Genomic DNA, 17,463 nt, shown 5'->3' on the forward strand with positions numbered 1-17,463 from the left:
GTTGAATAGTTGAAAGAAAATTAGCATACATTCCCTTCGAGTTTTGCAACCTATATGACACATAAAATGAAACAACTTTTTTAAAATTTGAAGATTGTAAAAACGACAAGAGGATTATAAAATTACAAAGAATTAGGTGCCATTGCATAATTTCTACTCACTTTTTTTATTAAAAAAAAATTCCTCCTGCATATTTTTTTGATTTCTCAATCAAAATTCCAAAATAATAGAGTTTCACTCATAAATAAATATGGTTGCTTCTTGTTCGTTGACTTGTTAAAAGAACGGGGTAAAACAGCACTCCACTTAGTGTACAAAGCAATTTAAAAGAACGTTATTCTGGCAGCCAAACAATGTGAACATGATTCTGAGGTCATGGCCTGATGGTAATGAAGTGAACAACCCCCTGGACCTAGAACTATACTAGTGAGCATCAAGGGCATGGCAGGTTTGAAAAAAATGATTCCACCATCAAATCGCATTCTACAACATTACTTAAAAGTGATTAATTACAAATATTCAAGACAAAAGAAAGCCTGATAAATGAAAAGACCCATGATAATGAAAGTGGCTTGACAGGGCCTCGCATTGTGAAGAACTCAATGGACTTTCATCATCTGACCAAACTTAACCCAAATGTGACGCATTGGCTGCTTGGCCTGATACAAGAGAAGGCCAGAATTAATACCACCAGAAATCCCGCTCATCAGGTAAAAATTTGGGAAAATTGTAATTAGGTTCCATTTAAAGGAATTAAATACAAAAAAAATCCCTTAAAATCATTAGATTATTTTGACGTCCCAAGGGACCTCATTGCAATAAATTTTATTTGTTTAATTACCAAATTGACTTTTTTTTAAAAAAAAGTTTGCATTAACAACTGAAAAAACAATTGTTAACAACTTAAGATGTAAGGATTGAAAACTATCATGACAGGTATTGACAACATATTTTCTCAACACATCACAAAATATAATGTATGAGTTATCAATACCTGCTGCGATAGTTGTCAATCCTTGCACATTAAATTATCAACGGCTGTTCTTTCAATTATCAATGCAAACTTTTTAAACAAAAACTTTCAGGGCAATTTAGTAATTAAACAAATAAAATTTATTATAATAAGGTCCCTTGGGACTTCAGAATAATTTTATGATTTCAAGGGATCTTTTTATATTTAATTCTCTTAGGTGGAACCTAATTGCAAGTTTCCCTAAAAATTTTCCTGATACACAATTGAACTAGTAATGTCAAAAATGAACACGTTAAGTAATACTCCATCCGTTCCTTATTATAAGAGACAAATAACCAAATTACGTTGATAAAAAAAACAGTTAAAATTAGTTGATGACAATTAATGTGTAAAAAGTATAATGTTTTTTTTTTCAATAATGCCCCCATTAATAAGGAGAGAGAATATGAGAGAGAACAATTAAATTATTAAACGAAAGAGAAGTGGGAGGGAGAGAGAGTATGAGTTGGAGGCAAAATAAATAGGGGTAAAATAAGAAATTAATACAATAAAATAGAGACAACTTTTAAGTGTCTCTTATATATGGGAACATACATCAAATGTCTCTTATAATAAGGAACGGAGGGAGTAATAACTATCATCTTTCTTTTTCTCTTTTTCAAGACTTATTTCATTAGGTGGAGTTAGCTACATGACTTGCACAATACTCTTGTACTCTATCAACAATCAAATCTTTAAATAAATTATTAATACAAAATTTTTCCGGTGATCCATGTCATAGAAGATTCAACTTAGTTTTATGTTGGCTATCAAAAGCCTAATACAACCCTTTTCCTTTATTTGGATTTGGTATCGGCTACAAACATAGGAGTAGTTAATAATAACTATATCTGTCAGAAAATTTTGCACCCTACTTCTCCATCATCTAATGGAAATTTTTTTGTCATGCTTGTTACTTTCCTGCTCTAGTGTCAGATACAAGAGTATTAAGCAATAGAAACTATCATGTATCGTGATATTCTGGTATAACTCAACCCTGTTTTCCCGCTGTGGAGTTCATGTGATGCCAAACTTGAAGAAAAAGAGCTTCATGAAATTTGTTTCTTTTACTTAGCTTGGCATTATTTCCCTTTTTCCCTAACTTCATAAAATTGAAGTTGAGAAGAAAATAACACATGTAAGAATAATACAGTGCTCGGTATGATGGGATTGGTTCATCTAAAACTTCTGTCAACTAGTAAGACAGTGACCAAATCTCCCTTGTCACGCACCAATGTTTAGTAAGTTCACTAGGGAGCTAACAAGGCTGCATGACGATAATATAGTCTGTAGAGCAGCCATTTTGTAGAATAGATATAAAAGCATTGAGCAATAGAAACTATCATCTATCAATAATAATTTCAGATAACTAAGCCCTGTTTTCCCGCTATAAAGTTTATGCGATGACAGAATAAATTTAGGAAAGGCTTCATGAAATTCCTTCTTTTCAGTTTGCTCGGAATCATTTCCCTTTTCTCCTAATTTCACAGGAATCAAGTATACAAGTGCATATAAAAGAATAACAGACAGTGCTTGAGATGGGATTAGCTCACCTGCTGCGTTTTGTCTAGAGCAGGTGCGCAACACACCACATCAAAGAACCCACCCTTAGACACCAGACAAGGTAACAGAAGCATAAATGATAGATCTTTCAGTTCCTTTCAGATAATTCATTTGTTTTTAATAAGATAATAACTCTATTGATAGTCCAAAAACCCCTGCCGTGCCTTGAAGTGACAGGATGGTGGTGAATTCTCCATTGTATCGCTACTAATTTTTAGTAAGATAAATCACTAGGCAGTTAACGAGGCTCGGTGATGATATAGTTTGGACAGCAGCCAGTTTGTAGAATCAAAAATTGAGTAACTAACCAGCCCTGCGTCTATTCTCTGTAGCATTTCAAAAAGTAGTTCACAGCATATTATACTAAATGGTTTTTCTTGGTAAGCATCATAGTATGATTTTGTTTTTCGAAATAATTCTTACTTTTTCACGCTAGACTTTCGGTAATCCATTGGAAGAACGAATTCAATGACAATCACTTGTGTTTCCATCAGTCCTGGAGCCAATTCACATGCCATTCAACATACATAAATTATAGATTGTAACACGCACAGACACGCAGAGGAACTAAATCAGAGAACTACTGCTTATCGTTAACATGTAAATACCTAACTTATTCCATTGTTACTTTTGCGCCAGCCTCCTTCATCTTGGCAATAATCGTCTCTGCTTCCTCTTTCCTTACACCTTTCTTCAAAAGGGTTGGCACTTTCTCTACCAAATCCTTTGCCTCCTTCAAACCCAAACTGGTAAACGTCCTCACTTCTTTGATCACCTTGATCTTCGCGGCAGCATCAAATGCTTCAAGCTTCACATCAAACGTCGTCTTTTCAGCCTTCTCTTCTCCTCCTCCTTTTGGACCACCACCCTTGGCCATACCCTTCAGGCCACCGGCGACTCCCATTCCCGGCATCATCACCATCATGAGTGGGAGCTCATTGACGCCCCTTTTCTCCCTCATAACTTCAACAAGGTCCATTACTTCAAGTAACGTGAGTCCCATGAGGTCATCCACGATGGCTGAGACCTTCTCAGACTGAACAGGTTTTGAATCTTGTGAAGGAGTAGTGTAATAGCGCGGGAAACCAGAAACATATCGGATTTTCGATTGGCGATCCGGAAAGTTATTGTCTGTTGAAATTGATGAAGCATTGAAGCTGGGATTTTGACCCAAAGATTTGCGAAGATGAGAAAACCGCATGAATCGCAAAAGCCTCATGTTTTGGAGAATTTGCCTACGATACCTGAAATCTCGTAGAGTAAATTCATCAAATTGACACTAGACTGAGCATTGTCAGCGAACAGAAAATGGGTGCCCGAGACGCTCGATCGAGCTTAAACCCTACAGGAGTGAAGACTGCGAAATGAAAACGGAGATTAGGTTTGCGGTCTAACCGCACTAAACGCACAGCATCATGGAAAATGGGTTAAAAAGAGGAGAAATTGGGGGGGGGGGGGGGGAATTCCATTAAAAATTTTCTCCCCACAAAGCACAACTACTCAAATTTTAAATAAAATGCTTGTCTCCAATTTCCCTTAAAAAGTGTAGATTATTTTCAAACTGTTGTTTAAGATTGCCTAAAATCCAACCTTACCAAAATCAAAAGGAAAATTTGTTGACAAAACCTATTTAAGAAATGTATTAATTTAAAAAACTTAAATTTGAGCCGGTACAACAGTTACCAGTGAGTGTATAACCAGTTTTCATCTATATGCAATATGTTTTTTGTTATGTGTAGATGATTTTCATTTTGAAAATTGTTCACATTGATAAAAATAATTTGCATATAGTTAAAGGAAAATTACACTATTAAAAATGAGTTGCACAGATCCATTTAGCTAAAATATTGTTCAAATAAGGACTTCTCATCAAATTTTCCAAATAAAAACGTCATTGGAAAAATTTATATGGTCAAACGAGTAGACTGGTTTTAATTTGATTTTGATTCAGTTTTGCTCCTCTATTTTCACTTTTTTTTTAAAGATTATGCATTCGTATATAAACAAACAGCATAGTGAAATCTTATTACAAGGTTAATTAATTTGATATGTGCAAATGTTGACAATATACAAATTCTTTAATATGGCTTGAAGTTAGTTTTATATCAAAATTTCCTTTTCGTTTGCCCCTTTCTTATTTTTCTTTCCCCACTCTTTCTTCTTCCAATTTGTTTGGCTAGTCTTAAGCGTGTTAGAATAAATCCTGTATACTTTTAATTCAACATTTTAATCAGCAAGAGGTGGTAGCATAGTTGGCTAGTGCGTAGGTCTCGTAGCTTTGCTGAGTTGTCTTGAGATCGAGAGTTTGAGCCTCTCTCACCCCAATCCATTTGAGTTTTCCCCATCATCATTATTATTATTATGTTGGGTTCTTTTTGTCGCACTTCTGTAGGGTTATTAGTTGCTCAACTTAAGCAGCAAATTAATAAAATGTCATATAAACCACGTTCATCTTCACAGGGTATTGAAACTTCACAGCAGAATTACTCAAACTCTCTCACCCCAATCCATTCATGTTTCCCCATCATCATCATCATCATTTTGGGTTCTTTCTGTCGTATTTTCTGTAGGGTTATTAGTTGCTTAACTTAAGCAGCAAATTAATAAAATGTCATATAAATGAGGTTAATCTTCACAAGGTATTGAAACTTCATAGCAGAATTACTGATCAAGAGAGGGGAAAAATAAATCAAAACTAGTTTGCTATACCATTAGAGAGTTTTTGTGACGGGAAAGGGGAAGTGGATAGAGGTAGTAAATGTGAGTCAAGCACTACTAGAGAAAAAACATTTAACGTCGCAAAATAATGGCGGTTAAGAAGAAAAATGTTGTAGAAAAAAAGGCGGTGGCAATTTTGTAAATAAATGGAATAACTCTTGATTTTCCACGGCAGTTATCTGGAAAACCACCGTGAAAAGTTCCAACTTAAACCCTACGGTGCGTTCTGGTTCTCTCATTTTCACAGTCTTGACTTAGTGCGTCGTGGTCCCCCTCTGTCCCACCACCAAAAAACTTCTATTACTGGCCATTCCCTCACTGTCCCGCCGTTTAAACTCCTCCATTTTGCTTGTGGGGTCTTGCCGCCGCCCGCCGCCCGCCGTCGCCGCCACCGTGGAGTCGCCCCTCTTTTCGCATTGAATCATCTCTACTCTGTGAGTATCCTCTTCTTTCATTCTCTTCAATTTTTTTCGGTTTCCTGGATGTTTTGGCCGTTAAAATCCGTTGTATTTCAAATGGGTTTGTTAGTTTTACATTGTGGTTGACTTACATTGTCGATTTTGTGTTTTTACTTGGTTGAGTTGTTGATTGGGGACATTGGATGTGAGAAAACCTCAATTCCTTCTTATGTACGGTATTAGAAACATGTTTAAAATTTTGAAGTTGATTAAATTTGAATTTTTTGATATTTTAATAATTTTTTGATATTTATTTCGAATTTTTGGTAAATTTTTTGAAATAAATTTTATAATTTAGTAATAAATAATCTGTTAATTGTTTTGTGATTTTTTTTCCGTTATGAACTTGGTTGATGATAAAGTATTGTTTAAAATTTCATTATAAATGGATATTGTTTGTGTTCCCGTTTTGTATTTAGAAATTTTAGCTTTAAGAATCTTTATTCATTGAATTGGTTTGAAATTGAATTTTTATTTTTTTAATTTATAATATTTCTTCAAATTTATCCTATTTTTAATTTTGTTACATTGTTATATTAGTTTGATTGATTGATTTGTTTAATTTTGTATACAAATTTAGGATTTGTTATAGGAAAAATTAGATTGAAAAATTATACGAATTTTTTATTTTTAAAAGGGAGACATTCCCTTTAATTTGTAATTAAATGTTAGTCAATTTTAATTTATTAACTAACATTTAATTATTTTATTATTTCAATATTTGAATTGAGGAGTTACATTGAGCTTGACAACTATGTTCATTGACTCTGTAGAACAATGGATCGTAGTTGGATGAAAGCTAAGAGAATTAGCAAAGAATATGAGGATGGGGTTGAAAGGTTTCTTCAGTTTGCTTAGAGAAATGCCCCTAATCAAAGAGATGAATTATACTATTGTCCTTGTGTCAAATGCCTAAACAATAGTCGGAGGAGTATTTCTAAGATAAAAGAGCATCTTATCTGTGATGGGATAAATTTGAGGTATACAAATTGGATATGGCATGAAGAAATTAGAAAGACTACACTATCTGGAAAGGAGAAGGTTGTGAATGAAGACTTTGGTGATAGAATTTCGGATATGTTTCATGACATAAGGTCTAAATCTTCTACACAGTTCTCTTCTACTTTCGAAACTTTGTATAGTGATGCAGAAACGCCTTTGTACCCAGGGTGTAAAGATGATTACACAAGGTTGACAACCGTGTTGAAATTGATGAACTTGAAGGCAAAAAATGGTTGGACCGATGCTAGTTTCACGGAATTACTTGAGCTGCTGAGTGATATTCTTCCAAAGGGGAATTCACTTCCGAAACGAATGTATGAGGCAAAAAAGATTTTGTGTCCGATGGGTTTGGAATATGGGAAGATACATGTATGCCCTAATGACTGTATATTATTCAGAAATGAGTATGAAGGGTTGAATAAGTGCCCTAAATGTGAGACTTCAAGATACAAGGTTAAGAAAGATGGTGGTGATTATAATGAGATGACCAAAGGTTCTTCTTTGAAGGTTCTGTGGTATCTTCCAATAATACCACGATTTAAGCGTCTATTTGCTAATGCCACAGAAGCAAAGAACTTGAGATGGCATTTCGATGAGAAAATATGTGATGGAAAGCTTCGTCACCCAGCAGATTCTCCTCAATGGAAAACAATAGATCAAAAATTTCCTCAATTCGGTAGCGAGCCAAGAAACCTTCGGCTAGGTCTTTGTACGGACGGAATTAATCCATATGGTAATCTTAGTAGCACACACAGTGCTTGGCCGGTGCTTCTCGTAATTTACAATTTGCCTCCTTGGTTATGTATGAAAAGAAAATATATCATGCTATCTTTGATGATCTCGGGGCTAAAACAGCCGGGAAATGATATTGATGTGTATTTGACACCTTTGATTGAGGATCTGAAAAAATTATGGGTGGAAGGTGTTGATGTGTTTGATGCATATAAACAAGAGACCTTCAATTTATGTGCTATGATCTTTACCACGATAAATGACTTTCCATCATATGGAAATTTGTCAGGATACAGTGTTAAGGGGCATAAAGCATGCCCATATGTGAAGAAGGCACCCACTATATGCAACTTAAACATGGCAGGAAGACGGTATACCTTGGTCACAGAAGGTTTCTTAGTCAGTATCACCCTTACCGTATATTGAAAAAGGCATTTAATGGCTCACAAGAATATGAATGGCTCCAAGACCATTAACTAGAGAAGAAGTTTATCAGTGGGTGGAGGGAATTAATGTGGTCTTTGGTAAGAAGAAGAAGAAGACTGCCGGTGAGAGGAATATATGGAAAAAAAGATCTATCTTTTTTGATCTTCCATATTGGCATAGTCTTGATGTGAGGCATAGTCTAGATGTGATGCATGTGGAGAAGAATGTGTGTGAGAGTCTTGTTGGTATACTTTTACATATAAGTGGAAAGACTAAGGATGGAATCAATGCAAACGTGACTTAGCCGAAATTGGAATAAGAAAACTCCTCCACCACAAGAAAGAGAGGGTAAAAGGGCTTATTTACATCCAGCTGTGCACACATTATCAAAAGCAGAGAAAACAAGTTTCTGTGGTTTTATTAATAACCTTAAGGTGCCACAAGGTTATTCTTCTAATTTGAACAAACTTGTTTCAATGCATGATTTGAAGATAACGGGATGAAGTCTCATGATTGTCACGTGTTGATGCAACAATTACTTCCACTTGCTATTCGAGGCATTATGAAAACCGATGTGAGAAGTACTATTACAAGACTTTGTATGTTTTTTAGCGCTATTTGTAGCAAAGTCATTGATCCTGCTGAGTTAGATGAATTAGAAAATGAAGGTTATGTGATCCTCTCCCAATTGGAAATGCACTTTCCTCCCTCATTTTTTGATATTATGGTCCATTTGATAGCTCACCTTGTACAGAGATAAGACTTTGCGGCCCTGTGTGTTTAAGGTGGATGTACCCATTTGAGAGATACATGAAAATTCTAAAAAGGTACTCTAAGAATCCTTATCGGCTTGAGGCATCAATTGTTGAGAGATATATAGCTGAAGAAGTAGTTGAGTTCTGCAATGCATATCTTGATAAGGTAAAGACAGTTGGACTTCCTCAATCTCGGCATGATCAGGAGAAGCAAGGGAACACGGGGTGTCATAGTGAGGTCTATGTCAAGAGATGTTGTAATGCAGGCACATCTATATATTTTAAATAACACGGATGAAGTTTTGCCTTACTTGAATGCTCACAAGAATATGTTGAAGAACTTGAATCCAAGAAAGAATGATATGCAACTAGCCAATGAGCATAACAAGTCATTTGCCGAGTGGTTCAAGCAACAAGTGTTAAAGGATGGTAATCCTTCTGAAACAATACAGAGACTAGCTACAGGGCCTCGTTTTGATGTTGTGTGTTGGGGCGGATATGACATAAATGGTTATTCATTTTATACAAAAACCCAAGATGATAAGAGTACCATGCAGAACAGTGGGATGATGGTAGTAGCTAAAGCAATGCATTTTGCTAGTTCAAATAATAGAAACCCAATGTTAGCGTCAATGTCCTATTATGGAGTAATAGAAGAGATATGGGAGGTTAGCTATACCAAATTTAAAGTTCCCGTCTTCAAATGTAAGTGGGTTAATAATAGTGCTGTGCAAGTTGATGAAGAATTTGGTTTTGTTTCAGTCGATCTTGAGAGGATTGAATATGGAGATGAGCCATTTATTTTAGCAAATCAAGCAAAACAAGTGTTTTATGTTACCATCTAGCAAAAAAGAAATTATCTATTGTGCTCAAGGTAAGAGGCAAGGAGTTGGTGGAGATGACGATGACTCAGAGGTCAATCTTGACGAAATCCCGCCTTTCACAGTTACTCGACCTAAAATTGCTGAATTAGATTTGGTAGATGATGACTATGCAGTTAGGGATGATCATTGTGAAGGAATTTGGGAGGATAATCGTTGTAAAGCCTTTCACAGCTAATGTGATTTTTTTTAATATACTTGATGTTTTATACGGGACTTATTCTAATATTTATTGGTTGTTTGTTGAATAGGAAATGGATGGATCTGATCAACAGGGTTCTAGAATGACAACTCCTTCCATAGAGCGAAAAGAGGTAGAGGGCCAACCCCGTATGAAGAAGTTGGCCTTATGTGATGAGAAGACACAGCCCCCGAGGATTGTAGTACACTTTGACGCTGATTTGAAAGCTATAGGTCCTGAAGGGGCTAAATTTACTAGTTACGTGGGCTATCTCGCACGTAGTAAGATTGGGATTGACATTCTTAATTGGAAGATGGTAGATAAAAACTTAAAACAAAAAATTTGGGAGGATATTTTGGTACGTTACGAATTCTTTTCTTTATTAGTGTTAATTATAATTGGCTTATAACTCCATTGTATTATATTGCAGCTGACATTTGATATTCCTGCAACTGAAGAAATGAGAGACCGTTTGTATAAGCAACTCGATGATCGGTGGAGGGATTTTAAATCCACGCTTACAAGAGAGTATCTTCGTGGAAAAAGAAAGGGCGAGCATCTTAAAGAACGATACTCTTTTATTAGTGACGAGGCATGGGAGAGGTTTGTGCAGCAACGTCAAGACCTTGCATTTTAGGTTTGGTTTCTTCAAACTTTAGTTTTTTTTATCAATTTATATTATATTTAACTAAACTAACTTTGTTAAATTTTTATTGTCATAGGCACTAAGTAGGAAGAACAAGAAAATATCTAAGCTGAATGTGTACCCACATACCATGTCTCGTGCAGGGTATGGTGGGTTGGAAAGAAGTATGATGGAGAGCAAAAGAGTGCAAAATGGATGCTGCTTCAGATCCTACTGGAGTCATTCCACCTATCGACCGTCCTTCTCGCCAAGAAAAATGGAAGGCGGCGAGGATTAAAAGGGGTCAATATCTCACTCCAGAGGCTGCTATTGTTGCTGAGAAAATTGTAAGTAATGTTAGCATTATGCTTCATTAATTGTTTTTTTAATTATGTTAAATTGAAGTTGTTATGTTAATGTTACAGGATACACTTGAGGAGCAATTATCCCAAGGTACATTTGTTCCTCATGGGCGGATGGATATCTTGGCCACTGCCATTGGAAAGGCTGACCATCCCGGCAGAGTCAGAGGGGCCCCTAAAGGAATTGGCATCAAACAATTTTTTGGTCCTGGTTCTCAAAAAAGTACTGGATCATCTTCCGCTAACATGGTATCTAAAGAGGAACTCGATCGACGATTACAAGAAGAAATGGAAAGAGTTCGAGTTCAACTCAGTGAAGAACACAAGGCAGAGATGCAAAAGATGTGTGAGGAGTTTGATGCCAAGTTTGTAATGATGATGGGCACGACCGGATTCCAGATGCCCGAGTGTCTGAGCCGTCACAGGTAATAAAGGTTCATTTTGTCAATTTAAACTTATATAATGTGCCTTAAGTAATTTCTTCTTATATTTTAGGGTTCACCTATGATGAAAAGTAGGAAGGGCAGTAATAATTAGACACAACAGCTGACATTATCTGACCCTGACCCTAGCCCTGACCTTGTCTAAGACAATGGAACACTCTGTTCTCTCTATGTCGACGTTAATAGAGATTCGACATTTCATGTTGCTAATGGCCGAGTATTCTCGGGCTCAACGATCCATGGGAAGAAAGTTCTAGTAGATCAATCGAGGGTGACGGTGGATAAAATCCGTAGTGGTCAAGGTGATACACCAGTGCCCATCCCTACTGATGAGGTTTGCCTACTGGTTCAGACTAAAGGAAATTTTATTCTGTGGCCAAAATGACTTATTGGAAAGCCTGCACCATCGAAGAAAGCGACAACAAAGAAGGCGACAACGAAGAAGACGGCAAGTAGCGCTTCAAAACCTGTCCTGCTGCCTCTTCCTGCTAATATTGGGGTTATGTATGGGAGTTTGGAGCTTCTTCATGGCATGGTAACAAATATGGAAAACTCTCTTACTTATAATATGCTGCCGGGAATTGTGGGTTCAAATGTCACATACCAGTTCACTATTGACAAGAAGGACCTCATTCAGTTCCTCAACTTTGAGGAGTTGGATATAGTCTTTATGCAGCTGGCTATTTTGTAAGTTACAATAACTAAACTAATTTTTTGTATTATACTTATGCATATTCTAATATTTCTTATTTGAACAATAGGCATTTTGTTGGAGTCTGTAGGCAGGCAGGACTTGAGGACACATATGGCTTTATGTGTCCTCAAAAGGTACAAAAAATAGCCAATACTGTGGAAGCCAGGTCGATCTACATGATGACCGCAATGACTCAGTTGAAAAAGAAAATATATTTTGTACCTTACGTGGAAAAGTAAGTATATTATTATATTTGAGATACACTTGTTATATATGTAGGATTATAATTAACATGGTTCGTATTTTACAGTTATCATTGGACTCTAATTGTTTGCGCCCCTTTTGATAACAAAGTCTATTGATTCGATTCCCTTCGTGGAAGTCCAACCAAAGAAACCAAAGATGTCATTGAAATGTTAGTTTTATATATTTATTACATATAAAGTTTATAAAAATGTGTTCTAATGTTCTAATATTTGAATGTTCATAGGGCTTTTCACACTTTCAATTTTATGACCAGGCATCAAAATATGCAACCACCAACATGGTTTCTTCCACAAGTATGTTGTTTTGAGCTAAATATGTACTTATAAATCTTTTCAATCATCAAATTAGCTAATGCTTATAAATTTTTTATTTTTTCAGTATCGTTGTCAACCTGGGAAAGTTGAATGCGGATATTATGTCATCCGTTATATCAATGACATTATTGAGACAAGGGTAACTGAAAAATTACACGAGGTAATTAAATATAACTTATGTTGCATGTAATTCTGCCTATTTTTTCACATTTTTAATCAAGTTGACTAATGAATCCATTTTTGATTTACAGGCATTCGAAAATGTTATGCCATATAGCATGGACGAGATCAATTTGATAAGAGACTCTTTGTCAACCACGTTGTTAGAAAATCTTTCAAATGTCAAGTACTAAGGTCTCTTAGCTTCCTCACATATTGGTTCATTTTTTGATTGTTAACTATAGTTGATGTTCATATATGGTAATATTCAAATAGTTTTGTTGAGATAATGCTTTGGTGTTCATCTGGTAATCTTCAAATGGTGCTGCATATATAGTACTCTACTGATTTGGGTACCTAAACTATATGGAGGTGGTAAAATAAAATAAAATGACGAATGAAAAAAAAAACATTTAACGGCGGTTATTCAACAAACCGCCATTAAATTAATTTATAACGATGATTTTATTAAAAATGGCCGTGGAAAATATTTTATAATGGTGGTTTATCAAGAAACCACCGTGTAAAATTTGAATTTCCACGGTGGTTTTGAGATGAAACCGCCGTGGAAAGTTTATTTTCAACGGTGGTTTTTAATAAAACTGCCGTTGAAAGTTTATTTTCCATGGCAGTTAATAACCGCCGTGTTTTCTTATCCTTTCAACGTCGACTCTTTTTACTCCGCCTCTAAAACCATCGTTAAAAGCCACAATTAACCACCGTTAAAAGCCATTTTTCTGGCAGTAAAGTTTAAATGAGAGAGGATAGGATGATTCCTCATGCCCTAAGCTATCTAGAGAAAACACAAAAGAGTGATTAAAAAAAAAAGATCAAGCTTGAGAGAAGTTGCAAAAGATTAAAGGGCTATTCTCAGGGGAAGCATCATTATAACCCAGAGAAAATGATGGATGCTACAAAAAGAAGAGATGGAAAACTAGACAAAGAAACCAACCTTGTCTTATCAAGAAGCTCTTAAGCCATGGGCTAACAAAGAGTCAAGGTCAGGGAGAAGCCAAGTAGAAGGTGATGCATAGGACATAAACTTGCTTATTCTTGAGAAAGAAGCTATCATTAAGGAATTCACAACAACTGACCCTGTGTATTGATTTTCTAGTAGAGGAAGGAAGAAGAATGCAATACAAATGGCTGAATACTTTGATTATAAAACTCCTGGGGGGAGCATTGGGTTTCATGCAATTGAGAAGGAAAATTCAACAACTTTAAGGGAAGTCAACTAGTTTGGAACTGTATAAATGGGTACATGATGACCACCTTCAAGGATATAGATAACCACTTTTATGCGTTAGAAGGTGGTCCATGGATAGTGTAGAATAGTTACCTAACAGTGCAAACTTGGAAGAGAAATTTCAAGCATGGGTTGAAAAAATTCAAAAGGTTACAGTATAGATAAAGTTGCTAGGATTGCTAGGAGATTAGTATGATAAAAAGTTCTTTTACTATTTGGTAAATAAGTTGGCATTGATAAAATGTGATAGGGCCGTGTGTGAAAAGTAATCATGAAAAAGAGAAGTCAGATAAAAAGTAGGAAGCAAATGGTTAGATGAGTGGCAAGGTGCTGATGGACAAAGCTGGAGGATAAGAGGAGATGAGAGAAAATAGTAAAGGGATGAACATCCATAAGAAAAAGCCACCAACCAAACATGTGGCATTGATTTTAGGCCAAGAACTAATAGGAGAGACAAGGAACAATAGTTGGAGCTGGGCTTGGTAAAAAAAAAGCAGAGAAAATAGGCTGGGCAAAAAAAAATGAAGAGTGGAGAAAGAAAGTGCGACAAATGCAATTGGACATGAGCCTGATTTGAATAGGCTTAAAGAGAATAATAAGATGGATGGTGAAGATCACGTGATGGACGATTTTCTTAAAAGCCTCCCAGATTAAGTGCTAGATTCCATGGAACTAGAAGAATGTAAACCTCCTGACATAAATCTAAATGATGGGATTTTGGGCCACTATGAAGTAGAGAAACTAGTGAAAGGCCATGAAAATACACTTGTCTTGGCAAGTGGGATTGTGATAAGAGCCATGGTTCACTATGTGGAAACCCAAAATTTGGAGAGCAAGAAGTAAGAGGTATTATGCCTTCTTTTTCATTTGTAATTTAATAATAATGACATAGAATGAAAGAGGAGCATCTATCAAAGAGTTTGTCACTGCTCTGGAGGAACTTAAATGTAGATTTAGACCCAAAGTAGTTATTTTGGTTGAGACACACTATTATGGTGAAAAAGCAAAACAAGTTAATCAAAAATTGGGTTTTAGTTATCATGTTTTGGTTAATGCTCATGGTATGTTAGGGGGATTTGAGTTTTGTGGGATGATAAAGATATCCTCATCATAGTCACTGAGAGTCAGAAACAATTTATCCATTGTGAGATTTTTGGTTGTTAGTGGTAGTTTCATCTAAGAGGAGGGTGAATTGGGTGATATATACAAATTTGACTTAATAAATTCAATAACTAAATATAACAACAGAGATAAGTAACGAAGGATTTCACCGAGGATGAACAGATGAGCAATGACATAGGAGATTATACTAGTTCATTCTAAACCATTTGACCTCTGTCTAGTCCTCAGAGCGCCTCTGAGATTTCCGCTAAATTCTCAAGATTGGACGGGCTCTTGGTGCCTCAGTATAGCAATTGAGTCACTCTCAATCACTCGTTCCTAATACTTGTAAGGTTACAACCCCTTGAGTAACTCACAAATTTGAGTTAAAATAAATTTCAGACTCCCTCACAGAATATATATTCTAAGCACTAAAGTTGGGCATAGAAAACAGAGTATTGAATACAATAGGAAATTTTAACAAATGGCAGCTCATGAATTCAATAATTCATTCAATGCTCTTCGCGCCATTTATAGTTAGAGAATTTTAGTTATCTGTTAGACTGAAGAGCTTCTAGCCGTTGGAAGATCACTTGTGTGTGTTTGGCAGTTACAATGGTTGTTGGTAATAAATGCTTTTGACACAGTAGGTTTAAGCCTATAATTTATCTGTTGTGCTTCGTAATCTGCAGAAATCTCTTAGCACAGGTAAGCTTTTTTCTTCAAGTAAATATAAATGAATAACAGAAAAGGTGATGACTTTTGATATTGATACAATAGATGAAAAACATAGAATCCATCATCAGATATTGAGAAAGTAAAATGAACTTACTTGATCGATATCTTGATCGATAACCCTTTGATCGATCATATTATCAATTAATTACAAAGAACTAGACCTAACAAATGTATGCATTTATCGAGTTCATTATATATCATATAATGATAGAACAAATGATCGATAAATGGTGAAATACAAACAAAGTGATCTTTGCAAGTGAAGTACTTTTGAATTCTGTGCATGGTTTATTCCTTCCAAATTTGTATGCCTTTGTATCTTTAAAAAGAGAATAATATGATTAACAAAGGTTGAGAAAAGCTTGAAGATAAGATAAACATACGCTTTATGAAAAATCATCGTGAAGAGCTATTTGAGTGATAAATTGATGCATTGATCGAACAGATGATTGATAATGGCTTGATCAAACATCTCATCGATAATTTTGAGTTATTGTGAAAATATCTTTTAAACCTAATGATTTGACACTTGATCGATAAAGGTTTGATTGAACAAGTGACTAAAAAATAGTTCAAAAGGACTTGAGGAAGTAATTCAGAGGGTCATGTTGATGATCGATTAAATGATCGATTAATAGATAATCGATTAAGTGATCAGTTATTGTTTGTGAAAAAACTTGATTTAGAATGTAATAGAGTAAAGCTTTCACTGAATAAGTTATTGATAAATCAATTATTGATAAGATGTTCGATAATTTATAAACTATTTAAGATAGTGAGTAAGACAAGGAACCTTACCAATCATCTGAGTCATTATCGATTACCTCTTGATCAATCAGGTGATTGATAAATCCTTCTGTTATAAGTGAGGAAGCTAAATTTTTTTCCTGATAGCTTATCGATCAACCAATAATTGATTAAGTGATTATTGTTTCCTAAAACTTCTTATATTAAGTAGTTATACACCAATGATCGATTAGTTGATCGATCAATCTATTTATCTAATAAGTTATTGAGCATAGTAAATTATCTATCACATGATCGATTAAGCATAACAGTGCATGGACACAAAACACTTTGACAATTATCTGGCACATGTTCAATTAACTAGTGATCGAACATTTGATCGATTAATATAACAGATATTCAAAGATACTAAGAAACTTAATTTGTTATCATTAAAACACTTAAATCCAACATTCTCCCCCTTTTTCATGATGACAAAACATAAGATCTAGAAAGCATTTGAAGCATGGGAAATTAGTCAAATTGTTAGAATAATTCACAAAATTAAAACTGTCATAAACTGATGAACTGATAAACTGTAAACTGTAAGACTGAAACAGAAAATCATATATATTGAGATAGAGTTCAAAACAAACATCAGATTATAGAATTTAAAACAACAGACATAAGATTATAAAATTTAAAACAACAGAAATCTGAAACATAATCTAGTCTAAGTTTAAGTCAGAATTCTTCTCCCCCTTTTTTGTCAGCATCAAGGGAAGAGGTAGAAGGAAAAGAAAAGAAAGATAAGGTAAAAGGGATAAGAAGAGAAGGAAGTTTTGCAAAAGGAGAGAGAGCTTGAAGATAGCAGGTAAGGGTTGAGGCTGAGGTGGAGGGACTGTAATAATAGCAAGTGAGGTAGAAGATGTGGAGACAGTGGTGATTGGAGTAGGTTCTGAGGGTATAGCTTTAGTATGTGGATGTAAGGGTAGATAAGAGAATAGGTCCTTATAAGAGAATAAGGTGCTAGGACTAGAAAAGTTGGCACAGAGTATAG

The 17,463-nt window shown here is 35.3% G+C and overlaps 1 protein-coding gene across 2 annotated transcripts; it reads right to left on the bottom strand.

Moving 5' to 3' along the window:
* Positions 1 to 425: 425 nt before the first annotated feature.
* On the bottom strand, positions 426 to 3,927 carry LOC114740990 (50S ribosomal protein L7/L12-like). Of its 2 annotated transcripts, none has more exons than XM_028929252.1 (2): positions 3,184 to 3,927; positions 426 to 659 (listed from the first exon to the last, which is right to left on the bottom strand). In XM_028929252.1, the coding sequence occupies exon 1, from the start codon at positions 3,792 to 3,794 to the stop codon at positions 3,189 to 3,191; it is 606 nt and encodes a 201-aa protein (XP_028785085.1). In that variant the 5' UTR covers positions 3,795 to 3,927; the 3' UTR covers positions 426 to 659; positions 3,184 to 3,188. The 2 variants fall into 2 exon arrangements, with proteins under 2 accessions (XP_028785085.1, XP_028785092.1); XM_028929259.1 differs by lacking the exon at positions 426 to 659 and adding an exon at positions 2,974 to 3,071.
* Positions 3,928 to 17,463: the final 13,536 nt, after the last annotated feature.

This window comes from Neltuma alba, unplaced genomic scaffold, assembly GCF_004799145.2.
Source record: "Neltuma alba isolate B1F8T4 unplaced genomic scaffold, ASM479914v2 tig00000587_pilon, whole genome shotgun sequence".
Taxonomy (NCBI): Eukaryota; Viridiplantae; Streptophyta; class Magnoliopsida; order Fabales; family Fabaceae; genus Neltuma; species Neltuma alba.

Excerpts from the sequence above, each read along its gene's own strand:
- LOC114740990 (XM_028929252.1), bottom strand. The coding sequence starts at position 3,794 with ATGAGGCTTTTGCGATTCATGCGGTTTTCTCATCTTCGCAAATCTTTG.